We start from the raw sequence: 13,020 nt of genomic DNA on the forward strand, positions 1-13,020 counted from the left end.
GTGATAAGAACCACCAACCGAACAGACTACCCAATCCGGCAGCCCACAAGATCGACACCACGTGACCGATAACGACGCCGCGATAAGCAATTTTCTCCAGGAAAATAATTTCCCTCCAAACTCACCACTTACTCTGCCTCCAACCCATACAACGCAGCCCACGTCTCACATCCCATTCTGATACTCCCGTGCTGCTGGCAGTACTTTCAATCGAACTTCCACCAAAACCGCAAAAATGGTTCAAGGATCCCTCAAGAAGGCCAAGACCAACACGGCCTCCACGAAACGGTACGATATTTGCCCCCCGACTTTGACCTAGACCTTGACTCGGTGCGCCGGTTCGGCTCTGGTCTTGTGTGTCGTCTATCAATAGCCTCAGGGAAATAGGCTAACGATGGCTGGTTTTGCCCATGTTTAGGCCCACTGCCCTCGGTCCTAAGCCCGGACCTCGACAGATTGCGCCCAAGAAGGCTTCGTTGGTCAAGCAGAAGAAAATCACCAAGGTGAGTGATACTTGATATTGGTTTATTCTGGATGCGACATCGAAGACTTCCGCACGTATTTTGTGGAGAGAAGTCTGGATGTGAAGAGGAACATTATCGCTGATTATACTTCGTGCATTAGAAACTCACTGCCGGTTTGACGGCAAGGACGGAGAGGAGTTTGGCTGAGCGGGCAGGTCATTTGGAACTGCTGGCTGGTGGAAAGAAGGACAAAAAGAAGGCCGCTGAGAAGGGGAACCAGGGTGCAAAGAAATAAAGGACAGGAGTTTGGTTGGGACTCCTGTTTGAGGAATGGGTTGATCGACGGCATGTCGATCAAGGTCGCCATTTGTTCGCTGATATAGTATACATTACACTATGATTAATGAAACCAGAAGATACCCTTGAGTACAGTTCTCTGTTGTCGATCTCATTGGCTTCGCGACAATAAATATGATCACGGGGGCTCCTAAAGTAGCTCTGGTCTAAAGGAAGATCTAGATATTTTATATATAGAAAGACATGTACGCACAAACATACATATAAGATATTTGCTAGCACTTAGGAGCCTCCCATTGCAACCATACATAACTCCTAATCAAATATATATCTGAATTATAAATAAAACACCACAAACAAAATCATCAGTCATGAAAGCAGAAGAGGGTGTCGCAAAAACGCTGAAAAAGGGTATCTCAAACTCAGTTTAAATCCAATCTATCATGCCACCGCGGAATTATTTTTTCGCCTTAATGAGTGGGGGGGGTTTCCGAGCCCCCAGACACCGAAGAAAGGCATGTTCTAGGCTTTGGGGGAGCGGTTCTGCACACCAGCTTGGTCGATAAGCTCTTGGCCCCGATCCATCCAGTTCTGGAAACCGTCATCGCTAGGATCCACGGGGAAGTCGTCCCAGATGGCGTTTTCGGAGTCTGGATAGGTCGACCAAATTCCCTTGGGAACATCAGAAACGGACCACGAAGGAAGCTTGGCGAGTACGCAGGTGTAGTAGACGTAAAGAATCCTGCACAGCAAATCGACTCGGTCGACATAGTGTTGCTTAGTTGGGTCGGGGTTTCGACCGCCGTCGCCGAGGCGTTTCCACCAGGAAACCCGCCAGCGAAGAGTGAGCAGAATGTGGCCCAGTTCGCCCAGGAAGCGCAGATGCGTCTCCTGAGAGATCTGTTTCCATTTGATGTTGTAGAAGTCTCGCTCCAGCTTGCGGAAACCCTCCACTTCCAACATACGGCAGACAATCCGAGATAGCTGAGCTGCTAAGAGGATCTCACGCTGATCCTCCGGATTATGGATATCCATCGGTCGTTCCTGGCCTCCTGATTGGATTGGAACAAAACTGTAACTTGCGCGACTGGGCATGTTGTTCCATTGAGATAGAAGAGACTAGTTCCAGATCAGTGATATGATTCGTGCGAAAGCAGGTAAAAAGGCGAACTCACGTATATATTATTCATGGGGTCGCAGTCTTTGACACAAGTAAGCCAATTCTTGGATTTATCCTTGGACTCCACGATCCGTCGATCAATAAATTCCAAAAAGTTGGATCGAGAGTTGCCGTTGTAGTCGCTGAGACTTCGAAGGAATTTGTAAGTTTCTCCCAGGTCCAGGACGTAGAGCGATCCCCAAGACTGGCTGGCACGAATGTTGAAGCGACCTTGCCGCTCGCCAAGGAACGACAGCAGATCGCCCAGGTCAAACTCGAAGGGAATCTCCATTCGGACTCGACCAGCTCCATCCAAAGTACGGTGGTTGACCGCTCGTTGGGCTAGATCACGTCAGCAACATGGACCAGGAACGAAGAAGACCGGGCTATACGTACAGATGTAATTGCACGTTCCATATTCAACAATGTTGGCAAAACAAGCTCGTGCACATGGCTGTTCATGAAGAGTAGGCCGACAAGCATCGCATGGAGAACTGCCATCACACTAGATGATCAAATTAGTGTCTGTCAAGGCAAGGTTTCCAAGGTGATAAGAGACCAACCTTGCGTTTATTCAAGCGGCATTGGACGCAAGTGTCCTTGTTCTTTCTCCGCAAACCCGCATTGGCCCGGCCGACCATGGACAGAGGTCCCTTGCGGCGGGCTCCACGTGGCGGAGATACAAAATCGGCCGAGGCAATCGAGCCACCCTGACCGTCTTCCTGCACGATCTGAAGCGGTTTAGGCTGACCGTCCAGCGAAACGATAGAGGAGCGCTGTTTGCGTTTTTTCACCGCGGCAACGGACTGAAGCGCGAGGGCCTGCGGTCGAGAGTTTGCCCGTTGCGCAGCATTGGACGAGGCTCGAGACCTTGAGGGAGTCGAATCAAGGAACTGTTCCGACGGGGCTTCGCTGACCATATATGCAGTGGCATTCTGGAGAGGTTGAGACACTTCCGACGCCTCGTCCTTCGGGCCATCACTCCACGGTCCGTCTTCGTTCAATTTCCGTTCGGGAAAGGCCGAAGGCTCGTCACTGGTAGCTGAGTAAGAGCCTTCGTAAACGCCGGGAAGATCGCCCGACACGGACGAGCTTTCCGATTTGTACTGGAACGCGTCCTGCTCTTTGCTGTCTCTCAACAGACTGGGGTCCTGCGAAACGGTCGGCATCGACGCAGGAGTCATGTTGGTAGGGAGTTGGGACTCGAGGCTCTCGAGCCAGCGCGATTCAAGCGAGCGCATGGATCCGTGGAAGCCACGCATGGCATTCACATTCTTATTTGGCAGCTGAGGACCCATAGACATCGGAACTTGCATTTGATTAGCCATGTGATCGGTGGAAGGGCTGGTCGATGGCTCGGTCCAGGTCTCGGGCGCCGAAAATGGGAACGCCTGCGGCATGTTCTGGAACGATAGAAATTGGTCGGGCGTGATGTCTGGAAAGCCATGATCCTGGGGGAGCTCCCCAACATCTCCGACAATCACGGTGTTTCCCGAGGCCGTGGGATCCTTGGCGTACTGATAGAGGAGGGGTGTCTCCATGGGGACGGCCGTCATGGTGTTGAACATTTGGTAGTGCGGCCATGAATCATCCAGGTGGAAGTTGTCATCGGCAGAAGGCAAAGTTCGCGGGCTGACGGTGCCACTGATGGTGCCTTCGACGGTGGCATCGGCGACGCTGAACTTATCGGGCGAAGTGGTGGATTGTTTGCTGCAAGAGAAGCCGTCAGTCCGCCACGTGCTTTTTTTTTTTAATGTATATGTATATTTTTATCAACAGGGGAGGAAGAGGGGGTCAAAGTGCCGCACCTGCTGTCGCCTGGTCGATAACCGGTCGACTGTCCCGAGAACGAGGCGTCAGGCTGGTCTTTCGCCAAAGGCCCATACTGGGCGTTTATATCCACAATCTCCCCATCGCACTGACTGGATTCCTGGCTCGTATCCCAGTCCAGCGGATGCTCGTAAGCGGAGTGTTCCCAGGAAGGAATGGAAAAAGCAGCGTCCGTTTGCCAGTTATCGAGAATTTTGGGGTCGATGCCCGCAGCCGTACCGGTGCTCCCGGAGTCCATCCAGGGGATCGAGGGAGGGGAACGAAGCGTAAAGGACCTCGAGGAGCTGACAAGGTCTCAACGCGCGTCGGCGGGTTTGTGGCCTCTGAGCGAGCGACGGATGGTGCAGGAGGGAAACGCAGAGCCCTCGCACCGACGAAGAATAAAGCGAGAGGGGGGTGGGACGGGGGATGGGATGGCGATCGCAGGAGAGATGGAAGACGGAGGAACGACGATGGTCTGACGGGACGAGCAGAAATTCATCCGCGCTGAAGTGTTTCCTTTTCCCCACCAAAGATTTTGCGGCGATCGGTCGTCCGCTAATAACAATTGGCAACGCAACTGACTAAGACCAGCTCCCCTAACTTTGGGGTCGGTTGATAAGTCTGCACTGACCAGGTCTGGGATCTTAGTTTTTCTGGGAGTTGGGATTGGAATTCTAAATCTCCCAGGGTGGAGGGGAGGTGTAGCAGTTATATGCCGATCGATCAAACTAACTATACAACTACGGTCCTCGTCACTGCCTCATCAGCGAGGGGAAGCGATCCAACTCCAGGGCCAGGAACCCAACCAAAAAAAAAGAAAAAAAAAAGAAAAGAAAAAAAAGAGGACTATTGTCTCTCGGCGGAAGATCAGGACTGGGCACGAGGAGGGGGAGGGACCGTCGATGCGGATTATTTGCTGAAACCCTCCGTGCGACGGTCGAATGCTGCACGGTGATTCTGTGACAGCCAAGGCTGAGGATTACGCGACGGCATCACTCATGGAAACCTGCAACGGGGATCAGTCCTCCGTGCTGCATCCAGAGACTCCGCCATGTGTCGCTTGCCAGGCGCTGAGTGGAAGATCGAGGGCAGCGGACCCGCCGGGGAAAAGATTGGCGCCAGTCGGATTGCATGGGTGCATTGATCTAAGAATAATAATAATCATCGTGCCATTCTAGAAGGCAGTAAGTCATGGACTCATGGACTCTGGTACTCTAAGACGGTCAGACCACGGTGAGGCTTTCGTAGGAAAAATTTGCCGGCCCACTTTGCCCAGTTCCTCAGGGTCCGAAGTCGCCTGTGCGAGAGCAGAAGATTAATCCGATGATATGAATGGCATGGGGACCCTGCAGCCACGGCAGCGTTCGATTGGACCTGATTCTTGATACACTGTCGGGGGGGGAAGTATAAACTCGAGGACTTCACCCGACTGAGAGACCGAGAGACAGAGAGCACTTTCTAGAGTTTCTACAGAGAATTCTCCTACGGTTATTACGTGATTCCCTCGCGGCAGGTGACCTCGACTGCCTGTTCTGGAGATTCTTCACCGGAGACGCTTCACCGCAGACTCTTTTGGGGAGGCACTCGTCGGGTGCGCGTCATGACAATACCCGTCAATTGCAGTATCTTTCGTTATTTTAGCAGGGGAATGGCCAAAGATACGGCAATATACTCGTACTGTCATGACGCTTCCCCCCCCCCGCAGCCCCGACTCGCCTTCACCGCGACCGAATTGGCGATTTCTTCCCCGGTCAGTCTTCGGGCGTCGGGGTAAGTAGGAACTGACGCTCTCTCCACGTTCAACGTTTAAACCTTTACCCTGAGCGTGCCTGGCTATAAGTACTCCGCGATGGATGGGCTCGATTCTCTCCGCAGTTCTAGACTCTGTCCTCCGTCGATCGAGCGCCAAGCATCGCTAGACCCTCCGGAGTACATCGACGAGATTGACTAGATTGACTCCCATCATGCATATCTTGGTATGTCTCCCTCTGGCGGCCTCTATCTCCAATTGTCGTCCAATCGATCCCCGGCGTCAGGTCAGCCGACAAGCGCTGGCTCGTCATCCGTACCACCCCACGCACCGTCCGCCCTCCCAAGACTAATCAGCGAGCAGGTCGTCAACGATGACGGTCCGCCGTGCAGCCAACTCTCCCCCTACATCCGCCCATTCGTCAATGCCCTCCAAGATGCCGGCCATCTCGTCTCCGTCGCCATCCCCGCCGCCTCCCGCTCCTGGATCGGCAAGGCGCATCTGATCGAAGCCTCCCTGAAAGCCACCTACGTGCCGCCTGCCGCCTTCCGCAACGACGCAACCTGGGATGAGGCCTTCGACGCCGACGCCGACGCCGACACCGTGCAGGACCCCCACGGCGACTGGGTGGTCATCCGCAACGGCACGCCCGCCAGCTGCGTGCAGCTCGGCCTGTTCAATCTCTTCGCGGACCGCGGGCCCATTGACCTGGTGATCTCCGGCCCCAACCACGGCCGCAACGCCTCCACCATCTACAACCTCTCCTCCGGCACCGTCGGCGGCGCCCTGGAGGCCGCCACCTGCGGCAAGCGCGGCATCGCCATCTCCTTCGGCAGCAAGGACCCCCAACCCGCCGACACCATCGCCGCCGCCTCCCGTCTCGCCGTCCGCCTCGTCGACCACCTGTCCCGCCGCTGGGACGAGCGCGTCGAGCTGTATAACCTGAACATTCCCATGCGAACCGACGTCGAGTCCAGATCCATTCAATACACGCGCGCCCTGCCGTACTACTGGGCCCGGGGATACCTGTACGCCGAGGAGCCGACGGCGCAGAAGACGAACGGCGCGACGAACGGCGCGCTGACCAATGGCGCCGCGCCGTCGCGGTTAAAGCAGCGCAATTTCAATTGGTCCGCCGAGCTTTCGGATATGAAGAAGGCGCTGCAGTCCAGCGAGGAGGGCACGGATGCGCATACCGTGCTGAATGGAAACGTCAGGTAAGGGGGTGGACCCGAGCATCCGGAGCAAGTGGAAGTTCTGTCCGACGGCAAAGCTAACGCAATTGGTTCTCCTCTAGTGTGACCGCCCTCTGTGCGAATTTCTGGCATGTGCCCGGTTTGGATGGACCCTTGGAACTGGACAATTGATATGATACAAAAGAACACGAGGGAGGAAGAAAATGGGGTGACGTTAGATGACATGATAGATACCTAGATACCCGCAAAGGTTCTTGTTTTTGTTCCTATTTCTATTGCTATGTGACTGGAGTTTTCACTGGGTAAGAACGGAGTATTGTAAGATCTAATGGCATGGCCCGGATGGGACATACTCACCTGGGCTTATACATTCTATACAAGCTATATTGCTGATTATCGTCTGATGGTCATATTGGAGATTAACACCGCTATTACCCGTTCGCAGGGACAGAAACGATTGAAACGATTAAAAGAGACTGACACAGAACGGAGCACATGACGGGGAAGGGAAAACAGGAGTATCATCTGATCATGGAAGATGGCATATCGACACGGCAGGAAAAACAAGCCATAAGAATAACAACACGAATGAAATAGAGAAAAACAGATAGACAAAGCGATTCTAGAGCGCCCGCGCAACCTCTCCCGCTCCGCTCTCCACGGCCGACGCCTGCTCGGCACGCATCTTGCCCTTGGCAACTCCCGCCTCGCCAACGCCCATTCTGCGCGCAACGTAGCGCTGCGCGACGACTCCGGCGGCCAGAGAAAGGGTTTCCTCGATCCATTCGGCGGCCCATTCGCGAGGGTCGACGCCGCCACTCTCGACAATCTCCGCAATCTCTTCCGGGACAACGGCCCGCGGGATCTCCTCTTCGGGGTTGTACTCCCCGGCAGCCGGGGCGGAGGAGTCCAGCCACTCGATCCATTTCTGCGGAACTGCCTGCGACACCGTGTGAAAGGCGATGCCGTGGATGGGGTCGTGCAGATAGAGGGCGAAAGTAATCTCCTCTTCAGTCGCATCGGGCACGTCAACCACGCCGCTGGGAGTGGCCTTGTCCGTGGTCGGGCCTGCCTGGAACAGTTCCGTCGACGAGGTTTGGCTGATAGCCTGAATGGCCATGAAGATGTCGCTGTTCCGGACCGGGTTAGACTCGCTCAAGACCTGGCTGGCTTGCTTCGCGGCTTCCTCCACGCCTCCCTTGGACGAGAAGAACTCGGCCGCGTAAGACTCGGCGCTTGCCCGCGCGAGCTTGGTAGCCTCTACGGAGCCACGGATAGCGGAGAGGTTGCGAGGGTTTCCCGGGGTAACCGTGCGCCACCACGGACCATCGCGCCAGCCCGCTGTAGCACCGGTGATATCAATGCCGCGTCTGGGTGCCGATTCCTGGCCTCGCTGGATCACTAGGAGGTCACCACCCTCAACTTGAGACATCACGCGAGAGAAGACAGCGTAAACGAGAGGGTCTAGGCTGGGGTAGCCGGAGAAGTCGTGGGTCACATGGATTTGAAGACGTTCGTGGGACGAGATCGGGGGTGCGAGAGTATGGATGAGGGAGGTAAAAGTAGGGATCGCCATGTTCCGGAGCTCACCACCTAGAGAAAAAAAAAGAGTCAGTATAGCCCTTGCCATTCGTAGGTAGTAAGGGGGCAAAGTACCAAAGTCTTTCAGCGCACCGACATTGCCTTTCACCTGCTGAGCCCACTTCTGAGCTTCTTCGTTGTGTTGTATCTCTTTCACGGCGGCTTCGGCTTGCTTCATGGCCGCGCTGGCTGTTGCGAAGATGCCTCCCCACCATCCACCACCGGAGGCAGAAGCCTCCTCTGCGGCGGACTTTTCAGCATCCGACTTTTGCACATTCTCGGACTGGGTTGTCGCACTGGCCGAGGGAGCGCTCTCCTCTGACTTGCGTGGAGTGGGCTTCTCTTCACTGGATCGGCCGGTGGAGGGGGTAGTGGTCGCCGCCGCAGCTGGCTTGGGCGACTTGATGGTGGGCCTAGGCTCATTAGTAGAGGCACGTGGGGTTCCCGGAATACTGCTTGGACGCTGCGAAGCTAAATTATCCAGCTCAGCAAGGATGTCCTGCTCGGACTGCGCGGCGGTAGTTGCAGCAGCCGCCTGGGACGGTTGCTTCTCGGCGCCGGAGTCCTCGACCCCGAGATTGTCAAATTGAGCGAGAAGCTCATCGCTGGTTGGCTTGCCACCCTTGGGACGCATCTCGGGTAAGAAGTGGATTGTTGCAGCAGGAGATGGTTTGTCTGTTTGATTCGTCGTCGCAGGAGATATCGACGGAGGTTGGCTTGAATCACGGGGGATGATGTTTTGGGCGGTGGAGACGGAGATGACCTGCGCCAAGAAGCGTTAGCGTGCAGCTTCTGGACACTGGAATATAGATGGTTGTCAACGTTGGGATGGACGATTGTTTATGTCTCTTCCTTGTCAGTTGCCAGTAATATATTCGTAGTGCAGGCTTGAATACAGCATTTGGGTTTGGGGCTGAATTTGAGATCTTATGCTATATGTAGGGAGTGCACATACATTGTCACTTTAATAGTGCTGTAGTTTGTATATTTTGGCTACCCGTGGGTGTACTAACATGCCACAGGATATTTTGTGTCACTCAAAATTTCTAGGAGACCACCGACAATAGTACCCCGCTATAGATAGCTAAGGCAGTTTCTCGCGAAGAGACCACGAAGCCCCGATGGGATTACTTTACTGAACCTTGACAATCTGGAGGAATACTTACAAGAAACTCCCTCCTGCGAAGACCCCATTTCCAAATCGCTGCGCGTTAATAAATTTATGCACCAGTTTATACGTTAATTGCAGAGTTCCTAAAGAATCCTTAAGATCGGACCGTTGATCGGAAAGCGTCCCGAAGGCTAGATGATGCTAACGACAGCGATTGGGAATCTTCTTATCGGCGAATATACAAATATCTATATCTATATCGCCCGAGTGGCTGCATTATCATCCCGCAAAGACAGCCCGAACCAAGAGAGAATGGATCGGGTTGCGCCGATAATCCCTCCTATACTCCGGGCTTGCGTCCGATATACTTACTTACTGGCTCGGCTCGCCCGCGGCGGACCCTTCCCGCGGTGCGTGGGGTTGGACTGCGAAGGAGAATCAAGTGGCTTAAATAGTAATCGCAGCCCCCAACGTCGGTTTGAATTCTAGTTGATCTGCCCGTCCGCAGCCTGCATCGAACTGAGATATACGCCGAGTCGCTACCGCAAATTGGGAGTACTTAGTTCCCAGCAAGGGGGGTCTTCACTCGTTAGTATGGATAATAACCCCCCACATCAAGGCACGGCTGGATGCATTATTGACAATCCGGCAGTCAAGAAACCAAGGATCTTTCATTTTGGCCTGAAATCGCCTGAAATCCGACCATTTCACCATGCGTCTCCCATACGTGCCCGATGCCCCACCAACCAGCACTCCCGAGGAGGCAGATATCCTGGCTCGAGTGCAAGCCCGACGTGGCCCTCGCGGCCTCATCCCACTTGATCGCGCGCTCCTGCACTCCTTTCCCGTCGCGGATGGATGGAACTCGTTCATCGGAGCCATCCGCACTCGAACGAGCCTCTCCCAAGTCATCCGCGAGCTCATCATTTGCCGCGTGGCCGTCCTCAACGGGGCACAGTTTGAATGGGAACACCACGCGCCGCTGCTGCAGGAGGGTGGATTCAGCGAGGATGCGATCAGAGTAGTCCGCGATCCTCTAGCAGATCTCACCCTGAAAGTCCAGGACAAAGTCATCAGCGAGGCCGAGAGCGCCGTCATCAAGTACACCGATGCCATGACGAAAACGGTCACCGTGCCCGAAGAGGTGTTTTCAGAACTGAAGGGGCTCTTTAACGATCAAGAGGTGGTGGAAATCACCGCCACTGCGGCGGCGTACAATTGCGTGAGTCGGTTTTTGGTGGCTCTAGATGTTGGAGAGAAAAACCAATAGACCGTAATGCTATATCTTCTGTTGATCATTGGCTCCAGCCAGGCCATAGATCGGGAACTCAAATCCCTGGGATCCAACTGCCACGGCCCATGATGGAGCATATCCAAGACCCACCACGTTAGTACACAGCGGGTACCATTTCAGAGGGTCACGTTGCGGATGAAGATATTGTGTCTGTAGATAGAAAAGTCCATGCGGCCTTATCTTTGCGCCCAGGGATTTCTAGTAACATACGATTATGTGTAGCCAATGGCCTTTGAAAGCAGAGCATCAAACCACCCGGTGCCGTCAGTACCGTAGGTAGGTAGGTAAATAGCAGTTGGTCTTCCAACAGAGAGCCGCACTGTTGACACCTAATTTCCCTGGGTCGTAGGGTAGGTTAGGTAGGTGGGCGTTAGTAATAGATTGACCTGTTTCCTTCTCCCCTCCTTTCTCCCTTGATGTTCCGGCCCTTTATAAGGCACTTCTTACCACGGCGCCTTGATAGATTCATTCTGAGACAGGCCTGGGTACTATTTCTGGAATGAGCGACTGACTGTGAACTAGATCTACAGACTCAGACTCCAGTGTCAGATGATATCACCATTTTAGACAGCCTCATAGCTTTTCTATAGATTGTCGACCGCCCAACTCATGCACAGGATGGCATCGACGACAATGTGGCTATGATGTCAAGAAAAGTCGTCGGTATCTGGGTGACGATACCAGGCCGATTAAATTACCGATTGTATATTCGCTCCAATGACAGGGCGCGAGCAGATGAAGGAGGCCTCCCACTTCGATTGTGTTTGAAAACTGTCGCAGGAGGACTCCGTACAAAGAACGTTGGAAATAGAAGCTGGACACACTTTCTGCGGCGCGCCAATACCGTTGGGCTCACTACTGCCGGAGTTCTTTTAATTCTGTAAACAAAAAAAAGAAATGAGTGGGAAAAAGGGGAGGCCCCATTGATTCATTGATCTCCTGACAAAAGGAAGCTGTATTGGAAGTAGATCGGGGAACTGTCGGCGTACTTGAATACACCATACGGTCAGGAAACGGACAGGGCGACACTGTGCGGGGCCTGATTGGCCTGAAGCTCGATAGGGTGTTCGGCGATGGCATTTATCCGGGGCATCTGGCGGTGCCGATTGGCGAGTGCTATGGAGCCCGTACGGACAGCAAATTACAGTACATACGGTGACGGTATGGTATGGTACCCGCAACCCGACGTTGTTACCTGAGGTACCTTACCGTTACTTTTTTTTCGCTCTGCAAAATAAATCGATTCCATGGCGATTCCACGATCCGCACGACTCAAACTCCCTCCTCAATCATCCTCCCATTTCTTCCTACCTGCCCTCACAACCATCGCCTGGCCGGTTTGCTAACTCTGCTCCTCGGTCTTGGATCGGGCGTCAAGGCTTCGTTCTTTCCTCAGCCCCTTCTTCATCCTTCCTCTCCACCTCCCCACGTTCTTCCGTCTAGCTAGCTTCATACTTCTGCTCTTACTACTCCTCCGTACTAACTACGTACTTCCATACTACCTACCTTACTCCTACTTTCCTACCAACCCCCATCTTTACCATTCGCTGCCCCAGAACCTTCCCTGAGACCGCGTTGCATCTCTTTCGACCGGTTCTTCGCAATTGGGAGTTTGGACCTTTTTATCTGCCCTTCGTTTGACCGATCTTCTCTCCCGGGGTGAGAGCGTGGCCAAAAAGCATAGTAGCATTTTTTTCCTGTTGCTTACCCGCTCGATTTTTTTTCTTTTTCTTTTTTTTTTTTTTTACTACTTCGACCTCCTCATTACTACACCATCACCACGGCCTTTTGCTATTCCAGCGTCTCATTTCCCCTTCCCTCATCTCCCAGTCTCTTCGTTCTGTGTTCCTCGTCCTTGCCCCCATTTGATCCGTGGGTGACAAGCACACCGAGCTTGGGTTCCCTTGCTTACCATACCACGCTCCAATTTACACTCTCACGTTACCGAGTTCTTCTGGAAGGGAATCCGTGTCAAAGAGACGGCGGATCTTTGATCGTCAATTTCCTTACTTTCCTTACTTCCGTTTCCCAGCTCTCCACACCGCGCATCTCGTTCGGATTCTTTTTCTTGGGTGCCAGACCGTCCGGGTGGTAGGCCGATACGCAGCGGTTTAGTCCTCAGCTTACCCGCTCCGTTTCCTACTTTTCCCCTTCGAGAGGATTTCTACTCTTCTCCCTCCCTGGCAGCCGTTCGCGACCATCTTATGCTTGACAAAACAACGCTTCTGCTCCCCCCCATCATCCCCCTCGACGCTGCGATCTGGAGCCCGACTCCCTCTTTGCTTGCTCCCAATCGATCTCGGGGGTCGTCTTCAACGGACTGGCTCTGTTTATCTTTTCCCACAAGGTACGTCGC

The 13,020-nt window shown here is 53.7% G+C and overlaps 5 protein-coding genes across 5 annotated transcripts; 3 read left to right on the plus strand and 2 right to left on the minus strand.

Moving 5' to 3' along the window:
• The first annotated feature begins 126 nt into the window (after positions 1-126).
• Positions 127-886, plus strand: P170DRAFT_432690 (DUF2462 domain-containing protein). Its single transcript, XM_024848317.1, has 3 exons — positions 127-288; positions 419-503; positions 625-886. The coding sequence occupies exons 1-3, from the start codon at positions 236-238 to the stop codon at positions 757-759; spliced, it is 273 nt and encodes a 90-aa protein (XP_024710454.1). The 5' UTR covers positions 127-235; the 3' UTR covers positions 760-886.
• Positions 887-1,283: 397 nt separating this feature from the next.
• On the minus strand, positions 1,284-3,988 carry P170DRAFT_470570 (uncharacterized protein; the record flags this gene model as incomplete). The annotated part of the gene is made up of 5 exons (XM_024852771.1): positions 1,284-1,880; positions 1,937-2,262; positions 2,317-2,425; positions 2,484-3,630; positions 3,729-3,988. 5 exons carry the CDS (start codon positions 3,986-3,988, stop codon positions 1,284-1,286), a joined length of 2,439 nt encoding a protein of 812 aa, XP_024710455.1.
• Positions 3,989-5,696: 1,708 nt separating this feature from the next.
• Positions 5,697-6,849, plus strand: P170DRAFT_443026 (5'/3'-nucleotidase SurE; the record flags this gene model as incomplete). Its single annotated transcript, XM_024850503.1, has 3 exons — positions 5,697-5,708; positions 5,846-6,699; positions 6,780-6,849. The coding sequence occupies 3 exons, from the start codon at positions 5,697-5,699 to the stop codon at positions 6,847-6,849; spliced, it is 936 nt and encodes a 311-aa protein (XP_024710456.1).
• A 75-nt stretch (positions 6,850-6,924) lies between these two features.
• Positions 6,925-8,966, minus strand: P170DRAFT_399086 (DUF5427 domain-containing protein MTC1). The gene is made up of 2 exons (XM_024846263.1): positions 8,335-8,966; positions 6,925-8,271 (listed from the first exon to the last, which is right to left on the minus strand). Exons 1-2 carry the CDS (start codon positions 8,891-8,893, stop codon positions 7,301-7,303), a joined length of 1,530 nt encoding a protein of 509 aa, XP_024710457.1. The 5' UTR covers positions 8,894-8,966; the 3' UTR covers positions 6,925-7,300.
• An 897-nt stretch (positions 8,967-9,863) lies between these two features.
• P170DRAFT_432696 (carboxymuconolactone decarboxylase family protein) lies at positions 9,864-10,864 on the plus strand. The gene is made up of 2 exons (XM_024848318.1): positions 9,864-9,962; positions 10,023-10,864. The coding sequence occupies exon 2, from the start codon at positions 10,083-10,085 to the stop codon at positions 10,638-10,640; it is 558 nt and encodes a 185-aa protein (XP_024710458.1). The 5' UTR covers positions 9,864-9,962; positions 10,023-10,082; the 3' UTR covers positions 10,641-10,864.
• Positions 10,865-13,020: the final 2,156 nt, after the last annotated feature.

This window comes from Aspergillus steynii (assembly GCF_002849105.1).
Source record: "Aspergillus steynii IBT 23096 chromosome Unknown P170scaffold_1, whole genome shotgun sequence".
NCBI classification, from domain to species: domain Eukaryota; kingdom Fungi; phylum Ascomycota; class Eurotiomycetes; order Eurotiales; family Aspergillaceae; genus Aspergillus; species Aspergillus steynii.

Excerpts from the sequence above, each read along its gene's own strand:
- P170DRAFT_432690 (XM_024848317.1), top strand. The coding sequence starts at position 236 with ATGGTTCAAGGATCCCTCAAGAAGGCCAAGACCAACACGGCCTCCACG. Across the intron at positions 289-418 it reads AACACGGCCTCCACGAAACG|GCCCACTGCCCTCGGTCCTA; the intron begins GTACGATATTTG and ends GCCCATGTTTAG. Across the intron at positions 504-624 it reads AGCAGAAGAAAATCACCAAG|AAACTCACTGCCGGTTTGAC; the intron begins GTGAGTGATACT and ends TTCGTGCATTAG.
- P170DRAFT_399086 (XM_024846263.1), bottom strand. The coding sequence starts at position 8,893 with ATGCGTCCCAAGGGTGGCAAGCCAACCAGCGATGAGCTTCTCGCTCAA. Across the intron at positions 8,272-8,334 it reads CGGTGCGCTGAAAGACTTTG|GTGGTGAGCTCCGGAACATG; the intron begins GTACTTTGCCCC and ends TTTTTTCTCTAG.
- P170DRAFT_432696 (XM_024848318.1), top strand. The coding sequence starts at position 10,083 with ATGCGTCTCCCATACGTGCCCGATGCCCCACCAACCAGCACTCCCGAG.